The following is a 17,893-nucleotide window of genomic DNA, read 5'->3' on the forward strand; positions in this document are numbered from 1 at the left end:
TAATTTCTTTAAATGAAGATATCTTTGGGCCCCTTAGCTTCAATGTCTATCTCTGTAGTCATCCAGCCGCACTGAATATTCCGATGAAAACTTTACAGTAACAAATTGTGGTTTCATGCCATTCATCAGATTAGTCTCACTCTTCTTTCTGGCTACCAAAAATCTCTTGGGAGACTAACTGGTTGTTGGCTGACATAAGGTTACGGTTGCTAAGATATAGGACCGGGATTGATGGTTTCTGTATTTTTGGAAGGCTCCACACAGTTCCAACAATTTCAGAATCCAGAACTGCTCAGTATGTCTAATGCAGCCTGAAACAATTATTTGCAGTCCTGTCACTATTTCCTTTTTCAGTACGTCCTTTGGCCTCCTAGTGCCAGGTATGACATAGCGTCTGCTCAAGCGTTTAATGAGCAGTATGGATCATCTTGGCTCAACATACACATTCGTTTTATGTCTGATAAGTTGTATACGGTGTTTTTTAAGTAGCACCAGAGAGTCTTCCTCTTCTAATTCTTCTTCTTGAATCCTATTAGATTTATTTATTACAAGTGAAGGATACTCAAGACTTAAAATAATTGCTTTTGGTAAGGAAAAACAAGCCTGTACATTAAAAAGATATGGATGGATAGCCATTCATCCTGGAGGAGCAGAGAGCCAGGGAATGTGCCTTATGCTCATATTGGTAAGATGTTAGCATGAAAGCACAATGGTTGAATTTCATGTTCTTTTTGGAACTTGCTACAATATTCAAACATAGTTATCTTTATGTTTGGATATAGATAATGGCAGCGAAAGTTAAGCTTTGGATATTACATACCAACTCTTAGCAAAAATTAGTTTTCCTAAAATTCCACCATTAAGGGTTGACTTGATCCTAATTCTCCGTGGTCCCAGAACACCACCTTAACCATGAGAGCACCATTGTACTTTCAATTCTCAGTAGGTACAAAGAATTTTTATTCACAGAATTAAAAATAGTATGTAATGAATTGCAGCGGTAGTCACTTTTTTAACAAAAATATTTTATAAAAACAATTGATTCAATTCTAATCGATTAAAATATTTCAGCAAAAACGTTATTGTCTTTTTCCAGAATGGTGTGTCTAGTATCTATGCCTGATTAACACATTCAGTTGTCATGTAAGGCAAGTTGGTAAAAGTACATTTTCTGCCCATTGTTCATATAACATGAAAGAATCCTAATTGGTTAGTTAATGCTGAGTTCTTTTCAAGAAGATTTTGTGCATATAATCCCAAAACTTCCCTTGATGAGATTCATTATGGTGAATCATAGCTGTGAGAGCTTCTCCTTGATCAAGACTCTGCCAGTAATCTTGAAGCCACATTTCTTTCCAGCTGAAACATACAGAACAAAAATATTCTTTAAATCTTTTTTTTGTCGTAAGAGAGTGACTATATGGTCAGAATAAAGCATTATTTTGCAAATAAGTGGGAAGATAAAAAATGAAGTAGGATATTACTCACTTGCCAAGACTTTGGGCAAACATTTTGGTATTGATCTGGAACTCCATAGAATATTTATTTCTAAAGTTAGTTAAACCATATATCAATCATTTTTGCAGACTGTAAAGATCGGTAAGACTAAATATGACAATTATATAGTAGTTTTTGTCATCCTACATATTTATTGTTATGTTGCCTGTACTGTATTATGTATCTAATCACCTGCCAATGTTTTGCAAACTGTAACATTTTAGGAGAAGCAGATTTAAGGCAAGGAAACACGCCTCCTCTTTGCTTTCCTGACTTTATTGATGAGACAAGCTGCTTTTCAAAATTTCAGTAATTATGCAAAAGTAAAATTTGCAATTTTAAATTTTATCAGGGCTTTTTGCTTATCATTAATTTCATATGATAATACTGTAAGGTTTGTTTTCTTTTGATATATCGCTTAAATGTAATTATTAAAAGTGCTATATTTTTTCCTTGCGTAATGCCCCAATGAAATCATTATTTTTATTCAAGGGTTGTGTGTCACACAGATGCATGTTATTCTTTAGGTCAGTGGTGGCGAACCTCTGGCACGGGCGCCAGAGGCAGCACTCGGAGCCCTCTCTGTGGGCACACGTGCCGTTGCCCCAGGCTTGCCTCCCCCTGTGACCCCCTCCTCACCAGTAGCCCTCCTGGAGAAGAATCACCCCTGAGCGTGGCCCACGCGGAGCAGTGCAGCCAAGGACATGGCAGCCAGGCAGCGTAGACAAGACTCTGCCCTCATGCCCCATCGCACACAGTTGATGCTGCAGGGCGCGGGCAGAGAATGTGGCTGCCATGGCACTGCTGGACGATTTGTGGCGGGTCCTAGAGGCAATGAATGGCCCTGTGGGCAGGCGGGGTGGGGGCGGGGCAGAGGTTGGAGTGGGGGTGGGGCCAGTTTTTGGGCACTCGGTCTCTAAAAGGTTCACCATCACTGGTCATGACTTTGCATAGCTTGAGAACTCTTGTTTTAACTGGTGGATGCTACCATGTGAGAGACAAATGTTATAGCATGTTAAGTGCTTCATATTCTATTAAAAGCACAAAAACTGATATTGGTTGAAAAGTTGGCATTCTGTAGTTTATATATTCTGCAATATTATGTTGTCATGTCTGCCTTGAGAGGATGATCAGAACTACCCATTCTTTAAGCTTAATTTTGTTATAGTGCAGTGTTTCTCAACCTTGACAATTTTAAGGCATGTGGACTTCAACTCCCAGAATTCCACAGCCAGCAATGCTGGCTGTGGAATTCTGGGAGTTGAAGTCCACATGCCTTAAAATTGTCAAGGTTGAGAAACACTGTTATAGTGGGATATAGTGAGAATGTTAATTACATAATTGTATTTTAAATTTAATTTAAATCTAGCCATTCAGTGTAATACTAGATTGTACTAAAATAGCTTTAGAGTACAATGTATTCAATAATATAATCATGTCAAGTCTTTCCAGTCCAATTATATCACTTATATGCTGCAATTTTCTCACTAGCTACGTAAGAATGCATTCTATAGTTCAGTAACTCAAAAATAAATCACAACCCTGAATTAACTTCATACCCTTAATAATAAATATAACTACCTGTCTCCATCAGGAATGTCTTCAATATTGCCATAGCCGGGTGCTGGTGAAGAACATCCCATGTGTGTAGTCTGCGCTATGTGAACTTCTGGAGCTTGTGATTTCCCATGAGTTTTTTTGTGGTCCTTCTCTGCATTAAGTCTTTCATTTTCTCGGTCACAGATGAAGCACTCAAATCCATTTAAATAATTAGGTAGGGACATGTCATTTACTCCCCATTCACGCTTCCTCATGTTCTCGAGCAAGAACTGGTTTGTAATGCCACCTGGACTCTTGTACTTGAGATATTTCAAATATTCATCTGAGTTCCTGTCCAAGAAATCAATGTATTCTGCAAGTTTTTTAGGGCTTCCAAAGTCATCAATAAGAATAATGGAATGGTCATCCGGCATCCAGTCTCGTACAGATGGTGAACCTCGATATACGGGGATAGCCCCTACATGCATTGGCCTCCAGAGTTTCTCTGTCATATAATCAGGACATATGGCATTCTCCATAGCCAGATGAAATTTATATTTAGAAATAAAAATCATGAATTCAGAGTCTTCTGTAGTGGCTGTAGAAGTGTCCATCAATCTCATATTGGGAAGTTTTCGGTTGTTCAGGCATCTACCATAAGAGTCTACCTAGAAGAGTGATGATAATTATCAGTTACATTTTTTTTGCCCATCTCCCCCCCCCGTGTATACACATACACAACATCTCTCCACACATTCATTTTCTCTTCTCATTCATGATGTCATTTGCAAGCTATTATGCTTTTAAGATGAAGAAAACAGATGAGTTTTTAACTTTTCTGCCATATTTAAAGATACAACATTTGGACTAATGGTCATTATTTTTCACACTCAATTTTCACATGAAGTAATTTCCAGATAATAGGGGAGAAGCAGGTTTCACACACATCGAAGGAAGTCTCACTGAATTTTATTGAATGATCTTCCAATCTACGCAGAACCGCACAGAATTGCAATGTGACTTGCATGCAAATGGTAAGGCATGACTTATATAACACAATATAAATGATTAAAAAGAGGATAAGCAGATGTAAGCTGCTGAGTCCCTAAACAAAAGTTTATTGGTGAAAAAGTGGGAAAGCAGTGTAGTATAGTTAAACAATCTACAGGACCTAATTAATATTTGGATAGGAAACCACCAGGAAATCCTAATAAGTTGGACACATGGACATAACCATGTAGATACCAGTCACTGAGATCAACCCAATGTGACTAGCCTGGCAAAGAAAAACACTGAACAATCTATTTACAGCAAACCTATTTTTTTTAATGTCACAGAAAAAAACAAGTTATTTAGCAAAAGGTATTTTAAAAGCCAATTTATGTAGTGGCTGAAGTGCTTGACTAGGAACAAAGAGAGCTAGCTTCCAACCCCTTGGAGACTGCTCTTTCTGCTACCTACCTCATGTTTTTGTGTGAAGAAGAAATAAATACAGCAAACAAAATATTGGGTGTAAGTCTACTAAATAAAATAAACGCCACTGTGGGAAGAATCCAGAGAAAGAAATATTTTGGGAAATATTAAAAAGGCAGAATATATTTCCCCAAAGGATTTTAAAGGCAGAACCACCACCACCACCCAAGTCTCTCTCACCACCCAAACAGAAACCAGGTCTGCCGAAATGCAGGTGTGATAATCTTGTCAGAAAGATTGGAGTCAGGAAGCTGGGGTTACAACGATCCCTAGAATCAACAATCCCTCACACCAAAAAATTCAACAGTCATCAGCCCCAGGGAAGCAGGATATGACCCTTGGGACATAATAGGATTAACCTACCACCATCAGAATACCAGGAAGGCACACTCAGACTCAGGTCAAAGTTCATGCCACAGAAGAACTCCAAACAAAAGCCCAAGAAGGTATAAATACCCACCACTCTCTACTACATGTAGCCAGTTTGTTCCAGAGCCATCTTTCTGTCTGGCTCTCCTTTTCAATGAACTACAACAGTGGTGGCGAACCTATGGCACGGGTGCCAGAGGCGGCACTCAGAGTCCATTCTGTGGGCACATGCGCCATCGCCCCAGTCCTAGGCCTTCAGCTAGGTTTTATAAAACCTTTTTGCTTTAGACCTCCTCCGCTGTGTGCAAAAAAAAAAAAAAAAAAGTTCAATCAGTCAATTTCAACTTCTTATGGGAAAAAAAAGATCTTGCAAAGTTAGAATTGATTGATTGAACTTTTTAGTCCCACCCAGTCTGTCATTACCACCGTAGCCACGCCCACCCAATGGGCCACACCTACCCGGCACCCGAGGATGCATAAATGGGTTTTGGGTTGCAGTTTGGGCACTAGGTCTCTAAAAGGTTCGCCATCACTGAACTACAACCTTCTTTCTAAAGCAGTCTCCATTTTGCTTATTCCCAGCTTGGACTGGGCCCTGATGAAGATTTTCTCTTCAACACCACCACCGTCGTTCTAGCTTTGTTATTCAACAATAACAAAACGTTAAACGGATTTCCAGGGTGCATGCGAATTCCGCCTTGAGCACAGCTTATCTTTGAGGGCAACTGTGAACCCCGCGTCAAAATACAGGCATTGCCTTTTTTATGACACGTGGACTTCAACTCCCAGAATTCCTGAGCCAGCCATGCTGAGGAGAAAGGGAGAGGTTTCTAAGCTGAGCTAGGCTGGCTCAGGAATTCTGGGAGTTGAAGTCCACGAGTCATGAAGGGGCCATAGTTTCCCCATGCTGGTTGAGGAATTCTGGGAGTTGAAGTCCACAAGTCATGAAGGGGCCATAGTTTCCCCATGCTGGTTGAGGAATTCTGGGAGTTGAAGTCCACAAATCATAAAAGAGCCAAGGTGGCCTACCCCAGGCCTGGTTAGTCTTCGTCTCTTGTTAATCGAACCACCAACCTCTTCCCCATCATCGCCGCCTTCGCCGAGTTCAGGGCCGGGTCTTGAGCTCCTGGCTTCCCCTTCCTGAAGCGCCACGAGGCCCGTCCAAGGCCAGCGGCCGATTCACAACCCCCAAGCGCCGCCCCAGGCCGAAGCCCTCCTACCTGGATGTGCTTCATGAGCTCCCGCACGTAGCGGTCGCGGTCGGCGGGCACGTCGCAGTGCGACTGCAGGTAGAGCAGCGGGGCCAGCCCCTGCTGGCGCAGGCGATCCTTCTCGGGCAGGCCGCGCGGCGGCGGGCGCCGCAGGTAGGCCAGGTCGGGCAGCCACTGGAGGCTGAGCGGGAAGTCGGACTCGCGGCGGAAGGTGGCGGTGTGGTTGAAGAGGCGGATGCCGGCGCCGTGCGAGAGCAAGTAGTTGTTCATGGGCGACTCCTCGTGGAAGAGGGCCCAGGTCTGGTGGGGCAGCCGCGGCAGCGGCGCCTCGTAGGCCCGGAAGTCCGTGCCGTAGAAGAGCAGCGAGCGCGTCCTGCGGTGAGCTCGCACGCGGCGGTCCTTGGTGGCCAAGCAGGAGCCCCGCCGGCAGTCGATACGCGCCGTTTGGCCGGGGAAGTGCGGGAAGAGGCCGCCGCTCCACCACAGCAAGATGGGCAGCTCCCGGTTGGCGCGCCGGTCGCCGTTCCCGGGCCCGCGGAAGGACGGGACGGCAGCAGCCACCGCCAGCCCGGCGTGCAGCTGCGCCGGCTGAAAGAAGCGGGCGGCGGCGGTTCCCGACTCCTCCGAGGCCTCCCCGGGTCCCGGAGGAACCTCCAGGGCGCCGCTTCCCGCCTGCAGCGTCGCCAAGCAGCAGCAGCAGCAAGCGGCGATTTGGGCCAGCCGGAGGAAAGCCATGGCCGCTTCGCCTCGGCGCGCCCCGGGCGGCCGTCGTCTCCGGGGCGGGGGGACATTTCCCCGCTCCGCCCCGGCGGGGAGAGAAGCGGACGGGGGGCTTCCCGCGCCCGCTTCCTTCTCCCTTCAAATACGGCCCTCCTGGTCGGGCCCCAAGAAGGACTCCGGGGGGGCCCTTTGTCTCGCCGCCCGGCCAGCATTCCGAGAGGTAGAGAAAATCGCTCGGGTTAAAACATGAACGGTGAAATTTTGCTCACTTTCCAATATTATTTGTCGCCGACCAGCCACTTCGTTAGTTAGAGAGAAAAGCATATGCGGTCCTGTTTGGCAATCTTTTCTTGCACAGTAAAATATGTAATTATCTTCATATATTAATAATGCATGCAATTCAGTCTAGCATTAACATCTTTTAAACACAGTTTCTCTTCCCAAAATCATATTAACCGTCCTACAAAATAACGAGACCCTATTGCGACCACAGGAAAGAAAACTCTTGGTGTAAGTTTCCTTTCGCTCTATTTTGCACTTGCAGCAGAACTATGATGGCCACCAACCTTATTATGTACCTCATTTGTAACTCTTTATGTTCACAAAAAATGTTATTCAGTATTAAGATTTAAGAAGATTTAGGAATTAAGAAATATTTAAGATTTAAGAAAAACAAAACAATTGTTCGGTTATATGGGGTACTCCAACTCTACTCAAATAACTTATATCTACTGTTTGTAGTAAAATACTGCAGATTTGGAATCATTCAACATGCCAAAGCCTCCAAACCAAATGAAATCAAAAGGTGTTTTAATGGGACCATAATATCCTTTCAGATGCTTTAAAAACTTCCAAAATGCAATGTCAGTATTAGTCCATGAACTTAAAAAGGATTTACAGTATGATCAATAATGCCTAGGCCAGATGATCAGGAATATGATTTTAGGATGTTTTTTAAATTATACTGATTTTGTGTCTTTATTACTATAATTCTAAAGAAGTCTTAATTGTGGCAGGCGGAAATTAAATAGAAAAAACAAAAACGATTTCCAGATGGAATTATTACAAAAAGTAAGTTTATCAGGAGAATCAGTATCAAAATGGAAGTTTTGTTCCAGTATTTGCCAGACCTTGCAGCCATAATGGTATAACCACAGCTGAGTTTTGACTAAAAGAGCCATGCCTCTGCCATATTAAAAAGAATCATAATTTCTAATTGTTTGTAATGGCTTTTTAATTTGATCAGTTTGATTGAATTATGTAATAAAAGTCAGAAATTAGGAGAGTGAAACGCCATCGTGTGAAAATAAATCATTATTTAAATAAAACCTCCAGGATTGTTTCTCCCAGAATAACTTTAAAAACATTAGCACAAGAATACCTTTATAGTAAATCGTTTGTCTTCCATGTGGTTTGTAATTGTTTTATAAACAAAACTCAATCCGGTAGCAGGCATTGGAAAAGAGAGTAGAAAAGATGGGAAAAAGTAGGTGAAGAAATATATTCAACATTGTAAGGACTGAATTAAAAAGCCAGGAATTAAAGTGAAATGCCTCTAGAAATCTTGGCAGAATTGTTTGAAAATGGAATCCAAGACAACTCAAATATACTGTCCCTATGGGGCAAATCAGGCACTTAACAAATGGCAAAATAATTTATGCCAAAGCTGAAATGTGTAATTTCTCAAAGCTGCAATTGTTAAGCCACCAAATGTATCCTTTGTAACATTAAATGAGAGATGAAGGCTAGGCGAGGATGTTTTCCTACACTACTCATCTGTTCTTCACAGTTTCAGTTTCCTATATTGGGGAACACTCAATGCTCTAAAACAGCTGTTCTCAACCTATGGGTCGCGACCCCATTTGGGGTCGATCGACCATTTTACGGGGGTCGCCAAACAATGCGATCCGCCATTTTCCCCCCTCAGGGTGCGGCGCCGCGCATGCGCACCGCGCATGGGGGCAGCACCACACATGCGCGGCACGTTTGTGTGACGGGGGTCGCCGTCACACAAACGTTGAGAAACGCTGCTCTAAAAGCATTAGCATCTTCTCATACAACCAACAATTTCTAATTCCTTTTTTGAGAGACAGTTTGGAGTGTTGACTAAGGCACAACGCTAGAAACAGGGAGAACTCTGAGTTCTAATTTAGCCTTAGGAACAAAGCCAGATAGGTGACCTTTGACAAGTCACTCACTCTCAGCCCTGGGAAGAAGGCAACTTCTGAAAATCTTGCCAAGGAAACTCTGGTGACTCATCCAGACAAGTTGCCAGAAATCAACAATGATTCAAAGGCACAAAAAGAAACATCCTTTTGTTACCATTTTTTTTTTTTACAGTTTTACAGTCAAGAAGTATTTGCCTTTTGCTCGGGGAAGTATTCTGATACGTAGCAGCTTAATTTTTTTAGAATGTGTTCACAAATCTTGTATGTAAAGTGTATAAAAGACAGGAATCTTGGAATATATGTTTATCGTACAAGAACACAGGTTTACATTCTTTGCAGTACAGAAAGCTGCAGTCATTTCTATTTTGGTGAGATGAGTACTAATAAGACACGCTATTTAGTGCAAGTGCCCAGTTTCAATGGCCTGAAGAAATTACACTACAATATAGACAGGTGCCTCAACATCTCTAAACGCAAATTCAGTGTATGGAATAATATGGGTGAGCAAGCACTGAACTTCTAGTGAAATAAATAGCCAGGGAAGGGGCTGGCTAATATCTAAATACATTGCCAGAAATAGTCTGTCTATCAGCTGAGATTTGGGATAGAGAAAAAAAAATGAATATACCTAGCAGCTGTGGAGTGGGGAACATTAAGAAGGGGGTGGTAGTTTGGGGGAAAATGACACTTGCTGTGATAGAAGCCTGCATGAACCCCATTTTCTGGGGCTGTGAGTATAGATGGAAAGAATGACAGAGGGAAGGACACAAGAGTTCTATAGAGTATTGGGGAGCATAAATTTGTCCAACTAGCCCAGCTTCTTCTCAACACCACAAACAGTAATAGACAATAAATGCCCACAGTTGTTAACGTGGATTTCTCTTTAAATTTTATTTTAAATAAAGTTTATCTTTGGAATCTTGTCTCATCCTTATTTATGTGCCCATATTAGCATGCTATCCAGGGTTCAAAAGAATCTATGTTGCCTCTCTTCCATATTTTCTTTCCTGAAGAAAGCTTGAGTGGATTTCTATCTGTTGCTTTTTTTTTTTTTTACGGTAATCATGATTTGGCGCCTACAAGGAGCTATTTCAGTACTCTCTGCAATTACTGCATCACTTTTTGGTGGTAAACAATAACAAACATGACAGTTATTTCTTCCAGCCAAACTGAAAGACAGTACACAGTTTTAAGAAACAAACCTTCCATCCAGTAACACACACACCTGTAAGAATATGCAATAACACAAAAATAGAAATAGATTTTAAGAAATTCAATATAATGTATTCTAGATCACAGTATAAAAGTTCAATTTTACAGTAAGGTTATCTAGTCAAGAAGAAAGGTGATTTAGCTTTAGGAAGGGATGTATTGTTATTTCAAAGTAGTGCTAGCATGCTTGTGCCTTTTCATACAACTGCTAGTTTTTCTCAGCAAGCACTAATGAAAAATTAGGTTCACGGATTAGAAAACAAAATGCTTTTGTAGATAAGGAAAAGTTTATAAGCATCTGATAGAATATTGTTGTAGACTATTACAAATTATACTTTATTTGCCACTGTGGAGCTTGACAGAGTCAGCCTGCACACCGGTTCATTCCCCTCCAAAGTACAGGGCTTGGGAAAAAAATAATCAGTATTTATTTGCTAACAATGACATAAAATACATCTTTATATAATTTTTACAAATTAAAAGATGAATGGAAAAAAAGTGAAAATACACTCATTAACTTTTTAAAATTTAAATCCTAGAAATTAGAATTCTGAAAGTTTCATTGTTGACTGTTGTTCTGGGAATGGATGCTGTTTGTTTTGTGGATTGGTTGGGATAATATATTTAGTAAGAAGGAGAGAAGGGCAATCTTAAGCACACATGAAATCTTTATGAATCTTTTGGGAAAACTCCTTGACAGCGAATTGTGTACATTGCTATGCGACGAAAGGGAAAACTGCAATGGATCAAACAAAATATTTACAATTTCTCTTTCTCGTGGGCACACACATAGATGTGCGCGCCCACAGACACAAAATTAAGAAACTATACTCCTGAATATTTAATCATGTACATAAAGGTTTCAATTTCAAATATTCAGTCTCAACCCACAATTTGCCTAAGAAAGCCTCTTTCCCTGCTCTTCCCCCCATCCTTTCTCAAAATTCCACGTTGCTATTCTCCTAATACATCCTGAACACTGCAAGACAATCTAAGTGTAGTCTTTCTAAAAAAAAAACAAGTAGTCTCCTGCAAATTAACGAGCCTTTATATCCAGTCTGTGAAATGCATTTCATTTTTCTGTCAGAATTTCTTTGGCCTCTTGGAAGCCAGAGTAATGGTTTATCAATGGAAAAATTGCCTATCAGCTAGGCCAGGGGTAGGCAACCTTGGCTCTTTTATGAGGCGTGGACTTCAACTCCCAGAATTCCTGAGCCAGCTATGCTGAGGGGAAAGGGAGAGGTTTCCAAGCTGAGCCATGCTGGCTCAGGAATTCTGGGAGTTGAAGTCCACGAGTCATAAAAAGAGCCAAAGTGGCCTACCTCTGCGCTAGGCCAACTTTATGTCTGAGCTTGAAGACTAAAATTCAGTTGTGACTATCCTACACTAACAAACCAGTTTGTTATTTTTAATCAATGACCAAAATTATCTGGAGCTATTAAAGAGTCTGAACATCAGTGGCATGATTTGAACTTTGTATTATGAGCATTTCTTCCATATGGAGATTTCAGATATTTCAGTGCTTCTTGGATACAACTCAACCTCACCATCTCCAAGCATATTTCTATGCCACTTTTTGACATCTTGTTATAAAACATTTCTTTTAAAGGAGAAAATCATGGTCATCTTCAAGATACTTAATTAAAACCTAGCATGCAAATAGGAAAAAAGAGACAAAACAAGATACTGGCAAAAAGATGCTTCTTTTCTCAAAGGATGATGGCCATACCAATTCACACCAACCAAAAGACAGATTTAACTTTCCAAGAGACAGGACCTGCTTGTTTCCATTTACTTATTTCAAGGCAAATTTGTGTAGCAACACAATTACAGAGTCAATTTTTTCTCTAGCTCAAAATCTGGGATTTTTTTTTTAAAGACACCATTCTACAATTTGATTACAGTATATTGAATCCTTAAATTTTAAGAAGTGACCACCCTATCTGACATCCACGTCCCAGCTGAGTAGGCCAGCCACCACCTTTTCCTATTTGGCTTATTTTCTTTTCATAGAGACTTATCATATACACAAACTTTGCATCACCATCTAATCTTGGAGAGTGATTGCTTTTCTTCTGTCAGGAGAAAAATGATGTCGTTTTCTGCCAATCTTAGTGAGTGGCGTAGATTTAGGACCCAGAATCATACTGTTTTTTTTCATCACCCTAAGTAGGTGTTTTGATCATTCATGTCTCTCTCTAAAAGATTTTGGGAGATGCTGAAACTTTATGAAGTATATTAAAATTATGAAATTATACAGGTTTTTCTATAGTCCTTCCAAAGGGAGATGGGTTCGCTTATGAGCAGTCAATCAGCTGAACCTGACAGATGTCAATGCTGGCATCCAGCATAATTCTGACTCTAGCTCAACAACTGGCGAATTTCTTTGTGCATGTGACAGAGGAAGTCCACGTACGAAGCCCCCCCATTCATGCTCTTATCTTCCACCAGGAAGTGTTTGAACAGCAGATCTAGTTTGTCTTCCTGCTTCACAATGATAAGCTGAAAGCAAAAAAGAAAAGAAAAAGATATACAATTGGCAAATAAGTCTTTTGCCATCTGAATTTAATGCAGCCATATTCTGACAGTGAAAGCAATGGAACAATCCATGCCCAGGTTTGAACCTCCCCAAGCCCATTTGAGACTACTATTGTTTCTTTTAAGGCATTCAAATCAGATTTATATACGCTTTTTAATGCCTGGGAATCGTAACAGACAATCCTTTTTGTTATAATCATAAAATCAAAACTAGTTACCTTCATGTAGCGTGATCTTTGAGCCTGGAACGTATCAATAATGGATCGCACTCTTTTTGAAAAGGGATTGTCCAAAACTGGTAGTGTACACTGTAACAAAGTTATGGCACAGCAGATCAGGGACCATTTAATTCATTGATTAAACGAGTGTTAAAAATGTAGGTCACATCAGTTACATTACACCAGGGGTAGGCAACCTCGGCTCTTTTATGACTCATGGAGTTCAACTCCCAGAATTCCTGAGTCAGCACATATGACTCAGGAATTCTGGGAGTTGAAGTCCATGAGTCATAAAAGAGCCAAGGTTGCCTACCCCTGCATTACACAAATCATACTGCAAAGTGTGAAGATGCTTGAAACAGTCTGGAATGTTTCACAATGCTGAAAATGAAGGAGAGGAACAGAGCCTCAGTGAAGGCTAATATTTCTTCAATGTTGGCCTTTCATTCCCTTGATCATGAACCTGCCAAAATGTTATTATTCATTGAAATACCTTTATATTTTTAATGTCGTTATATAGAAAACTGAGATATCCAAGGTCAGATACGACATATACTAAAATTAAGGCAATTTTCTCTTTATCCAATCCTAACTTACCATAGAGCTGTTGATCTGGCTGAATGATGAGACTCCAAAGAGGTTTTGGATCAGGCCTTGTTGAACATTTACTCCTACCCATAAAAATATATTCAGGCCATTTTCTAGTAGGTAAATGTCACCCTTGGAGAGACGTTCTTCTGAGTTTCTGATTGCTGTTGGTAAGGCGTTGCTGTTGTAATCTATTTTGGTCTGTAGGACACAATGCAAGTTACTATCTCCTGAGCATATATAAAAACACACACACACACACACACACACACACACACACACACACACACACTTCACAACAGAACTTGACCAGGAATAATTCTTGGCATGTAGCCATGGAACTTTTAAAAAAGAGCTAAATAATTTTCAGAAGGCCCCATTTAAAATGTAAAAGACATTATAAGAATTGAAGAATAAACTGACAATACACTATTTCCCATGATTGGGGAATTTGGAATATGCATTACACATACTTTTTTTTGTTTTTTACACTGAATCTTACACAAATTCAGATGCAAAACACAAAATGACCGTATATGCCGGCGTATAAGACGACTTCCGGAAGCGCTAAACTCGGCGCCAAAGATGGGGGTCGTCTTATACGCCGAGTCGTCTTATACGCCGGAAATACTGGTAGTTTCCGGCGTATAAGACGATGTTCTAGGAGTGCGGCTCGGTGATAAAGACAGGGGTCATCTTATACGCCGGGTCGCCTAATACGCCGGCATATACGGTATTTGTCAGCTCTGCCTGATTTGGCTTGGCGCCTCATAAGCATTTCTCAGGGTGCCTGGTTGTGGGATGCAGCCAGGGGGTGAAGGATGAAAGGGCAATAAATAAATAAAATAAATAAAGGCGGTGCAGAGAGTGGTGAGGATGGCTGAAAAAATGATTCGGAGTTTCCTCCCTCCCATCCAGGACGTAGCACAGAAGCGTTGCTTGAGCAGGATCCATAAGATTATCTGGGACTCTGCACATCCTCTCCATGACCTGTTTTCCTTGTTACCTTCTGGGAGGAGGCTCTGTGGTATCCGGAGTAGAACATCCAGATTCAGCCACAGTTTCGTTCCATACAGTATAAACCTTGTGAACTCTCAAGCTTTCTCCTTCCATTATATATTCAAGATGGACAGTTTAATATTCATATTTAGATGTAGATCTATACATATGTTGTATATACTATGTATATGTTGGTCTTTGGTTATTCGGGTTTTCTCCCGCGTCAAATTGGAAGTGTCTTGGCGATGTTTCGACGAAGTCTCATTCGTCATCTTCAGGCTGGTGTTTTCGGCTTCGTGCTTCTAGGAGCAATGTGTGATCATAGCTGTTTCTTCCTTTTAACTGCCAGTGGGGGTATGAACTGATTGGGTGAGAGCTTGGCTGTGTTCTGATTGGGTGGAGATGTGTTCTGATTGGTTAGGAGCTTGGCTGTGCTCTGACTGGATGGGGGAGTGTTCTGTTTGAGTGGGGGCTTTGTTGTGCTCAGGTTAGTCTGAGTTGCAGAGGGATGTGGGATGGTGAGCTGCATCTCACATCCCCTAGGACACACCATCTACCAGAAGAAAACATACACAAACTGCTATTTGCACGCTCTCTCACATCACCACCCAGCACAGATCAACTCCGTAGCCAAGACACTCATCTCTAGAACAAAATGCTTAGTTGATGAACAACACCTAAAAACCGAACTACACACTTTCACTAATGTACTTATATCCAATGGATTCCAAAGAAATAAGATTACCAAACTAATCCAAAAAGAAATCCCCACTAAAATCCAAGACAGAGAACAAGAAAACGGCAAAGCCCTCCTCCCATACATAAAAGGCACCACAGACAGAATCAGCAAGATTCTCCACAAACACAACATCAAGACAGCATTCTGCAGAAACAGAAAAATATCTACCATCCTAAGAAACCCCAAAGATAAAATTGAGTTAGAAAATCAAGGAGTATATGAAATCCCATGCACCGCTTGTCCCACCACATACATCGGACAAACCAACAGAAGAATAAGTGCACACACTGAAGAACATAAGAGTCAAAAAAGAGGAACCAACTTCTTCCCTGGTCCAACACCTTAAAGCCACAGGACATGAAATTGACTTTAAAAAGACCAGAACTATCGCCAAAACTGAACACTTTAATAACAGAATAATCAGAGAAGCCATCGAGCTAGAAAAACGCCACACAGCATGAACAAACGAGATGATACCTCCTCCCGCCTACCAGCCATTTGGAAACCCGCCCTTATTGACAAATGAGTCCCTAACACAAAGAATGACACCAGACCCACACTCACAAAACCACACAGGATGTCACCACCACACATCCACGCAAAAAGCAAACCCAAAGCCACACCGATGATGAGGCACGACCACAAACCAGAAGCCAGACGACAGCTGCATCATTAGCCACTTTAAACCCCTCCAATCCATACATGAAGCAAACTGACACCCACCATGAAGATGAAGCACGACCACGAACGCGAAGCCAAACAATAGCAATGCAGCTCACCATCTCACATCCCCCTGCAACTCAGATTAACCTGAGCACAACAAAGCCCCCACCCAAACAGAACACTCTCCCAGCCAATTAGAGCACAGCCAACCACCAATCCAATCAGAGCACAACCAAGCTCCTAACCAATCAGAACACACCTCCACCCAATCAGAACACAGCCAAGCTCTCACCCAATCAGTTCATACCCACACTGGAAGTTAAAAGGAAGAAACAGCTATGATCACACATTGCTCCCAGAAGCACGAAGCCGAAAACACCAGCCTGAAGATGATGAATGAGACTTTGTCGAAACGTCACCAAGACACTTCTAATGTGACGTGGGAGAAAACCCGAATAACCAAAGACCTATATACAAACACCCGCGAAAACCTCAGAAAACAAATATGTATATGTTGTATATAGTATGTTTAGAGGTGTGTCATGTATGTGTTCACTTTGAGAGCAGGCAACTACATTTCATTTTTGATGTGTGCCGTTGTGCCCACAGTAAAAAAAAAATGACAATAAAGGTTATCTTATCAATAAAGGTTATCTTATCTTATCTTATCTTATCTTATCTAGAAGCACTCACCAGTGGTAACAGTCTGGGATAAAAGAAAACGTGCGTTTCTGCAACATCCATAGTACTGATTAGCTGGCGGATGTAGGACCGATCATCAGTGGTGACCTCAGATCCGGGCTGGAGCACATCACTTTTCAAAACACAGTTCAAATACACAGGGAGAAGTTTCATGCATTCAGGAAGGATCAGCTAAAAGCGACAAGAAGTTAAAAAAAATAATAATCATGGGGCAGGAAAAGGACAGTATATTACTTTTGGTTTGGTACAAAATTCATCCACGCCACTTTTTGGCTTCAATGAAAAAAACACACGCACACTAAAGCTAATATTGAATTCAATTCTAGCCTTGCAATTTATCAAAGACTGCAGCTATCTCATAAGTCTGTATTTAGATACAGGAAGCCCTTGACTTATAACCCTCCGTTTAGCAACTCTTCGAAGTTACAACGGCACCGGAAAAAAGTGACTTATGGCCATTTGTCACACTTACAATCATTGCAACGTCCTCAGGGTCACGTGATCAAAATTGGCAACTGGTTCATATTTATGGCGGTTGCAGATTGTCCCAGGCTCATGTGATCAACCTTCTGTGACCTTCTGACAAGCAAAGTCAATGGGAGAGGCCAGATTTGCTTAACAACTGTGTTATTAACTTAATAACTGCAGTGATTCACTTAACAACTGTGGCAAGAAAGGTCATAACATGAGGCAAAATTCGCTTAACCGTCTTGCTTAGCAACATAAAATCTGGGCTCCTTTGGGTTTGTAAGTTGAGGACTAGCTATACTTGCAGCTGTTACAGTAAGCATCTGTTTAGTTTTGGGGAACACAAACATTTCTGCTGAAAGAGCCCAGAACGAGAATCTATCTACATGGGTCCAAAATTAGGAATTGGGGGTGGGGGAAACGATGGCATGGGAAATAATGTTCTTTAGCAAATATTATCCATCATTAACGTGGCCAACCTTATTGCAGCCTGTGCCCAGTTTTTTCCAATTAATATTTATTAGTGACTGTTTGAAATTCTGACAGATCTCCCCTGGATTTGAAGTTTCAATGGCTAACCCCCTCCCCATGATAACATGCTTGCATTTTGGGGTGCTCAGCAACTTGTCCGCATTTACGGCTGTTTGCTGTATCCTACTTGATCGTGATTTTTTTACCCCCCCCCCTTTTTACCAAAAACTGGCCATTTATTTTTGGCAAAATAAAACCCACTGTAGATTTGCTTAAAAAACTGCCATGTTAATGATGGGCTTTTGCTTAATGACCATG

At 41.4% G+C, this 17,893-nt stretch overlaps 2 protein-coding genes across 4 annotated transcripts in view; both read right to left on the reverse strand.

Annotated features, from left to right (window-relative positions):
• Positions 1–942: 942 nt before the first annotated feature.
• On the reverse strand, positions 943–9,714 carry FUT11 (fucosyltransferase 11). Its single transcript, XM_039360035.1, has 3 exons — positions 6,099–9,714; positions 3,079–3,704; positions 943–1,359 (listed from the first exon to the last, which is right to left on the reverse strand). Exons 1-3 carry the CDS (start codon positions 6,822–6,824, stop codon positions 1,215–1,217), a joined length of 1,497 nt encoding a protein of 498 aa, XP_039215969.1. The 5' UTR covers positions 6,825–9,714; the 3' UTR covers positions 943–1,214.
• A 304-nt stretch (positions 9,715–10,018) lies between these two features.
• The window catches only part of SEC24C (SEC24 homolog C, COPII coat complex component), a 56,698-nt gene continuing 48,823 nt past the window's right edge, over positions 10,019–17,893 (reverse strand). For all 3 annotated transcript variants that reach the window (XM_039360034.1, XM_039360033.1, XM_039360032.1), the window contains 4 exons: positions 16,628–16,807; positions 13,543–13,734; positions 12,946–13,035; positions 10,019–12,691 (listed from right to left, as the gene is read on the reverse strand). In XM_039360034.1, coding sequence (XP_039215968.1) covers positions 12,551–12,691; positions 12,946–13,035; positions 13,543–13,734; positions 16,628–16,807 — 603 coding nt within the window. In that variant the 3' untranslated portion in view covers positions 10,019–12,550. The remainder of the gene's footprint in view (positions 12,692–12,945; positions 13,036–13,542; positions 13,735–16,627; positions 16,808–17,893) is intronic.

The sequence above is a fragment of the Crotalus tigris genome, unplaced genomic scaffold, assembly GCF_016545835.1.
Source record: "Crotalus tigris isolate CLP2741 ecotype Arizona unplaced genomic scaffold, ASM1654583v1 scf7180000019147.1630427, whole genome shotgun sequence".
NCBI lineage: Eukaryota > Metazoa > Chordata > Lepidosauria > Squamata > Viperidae > Crotalus > Crotalus tigris.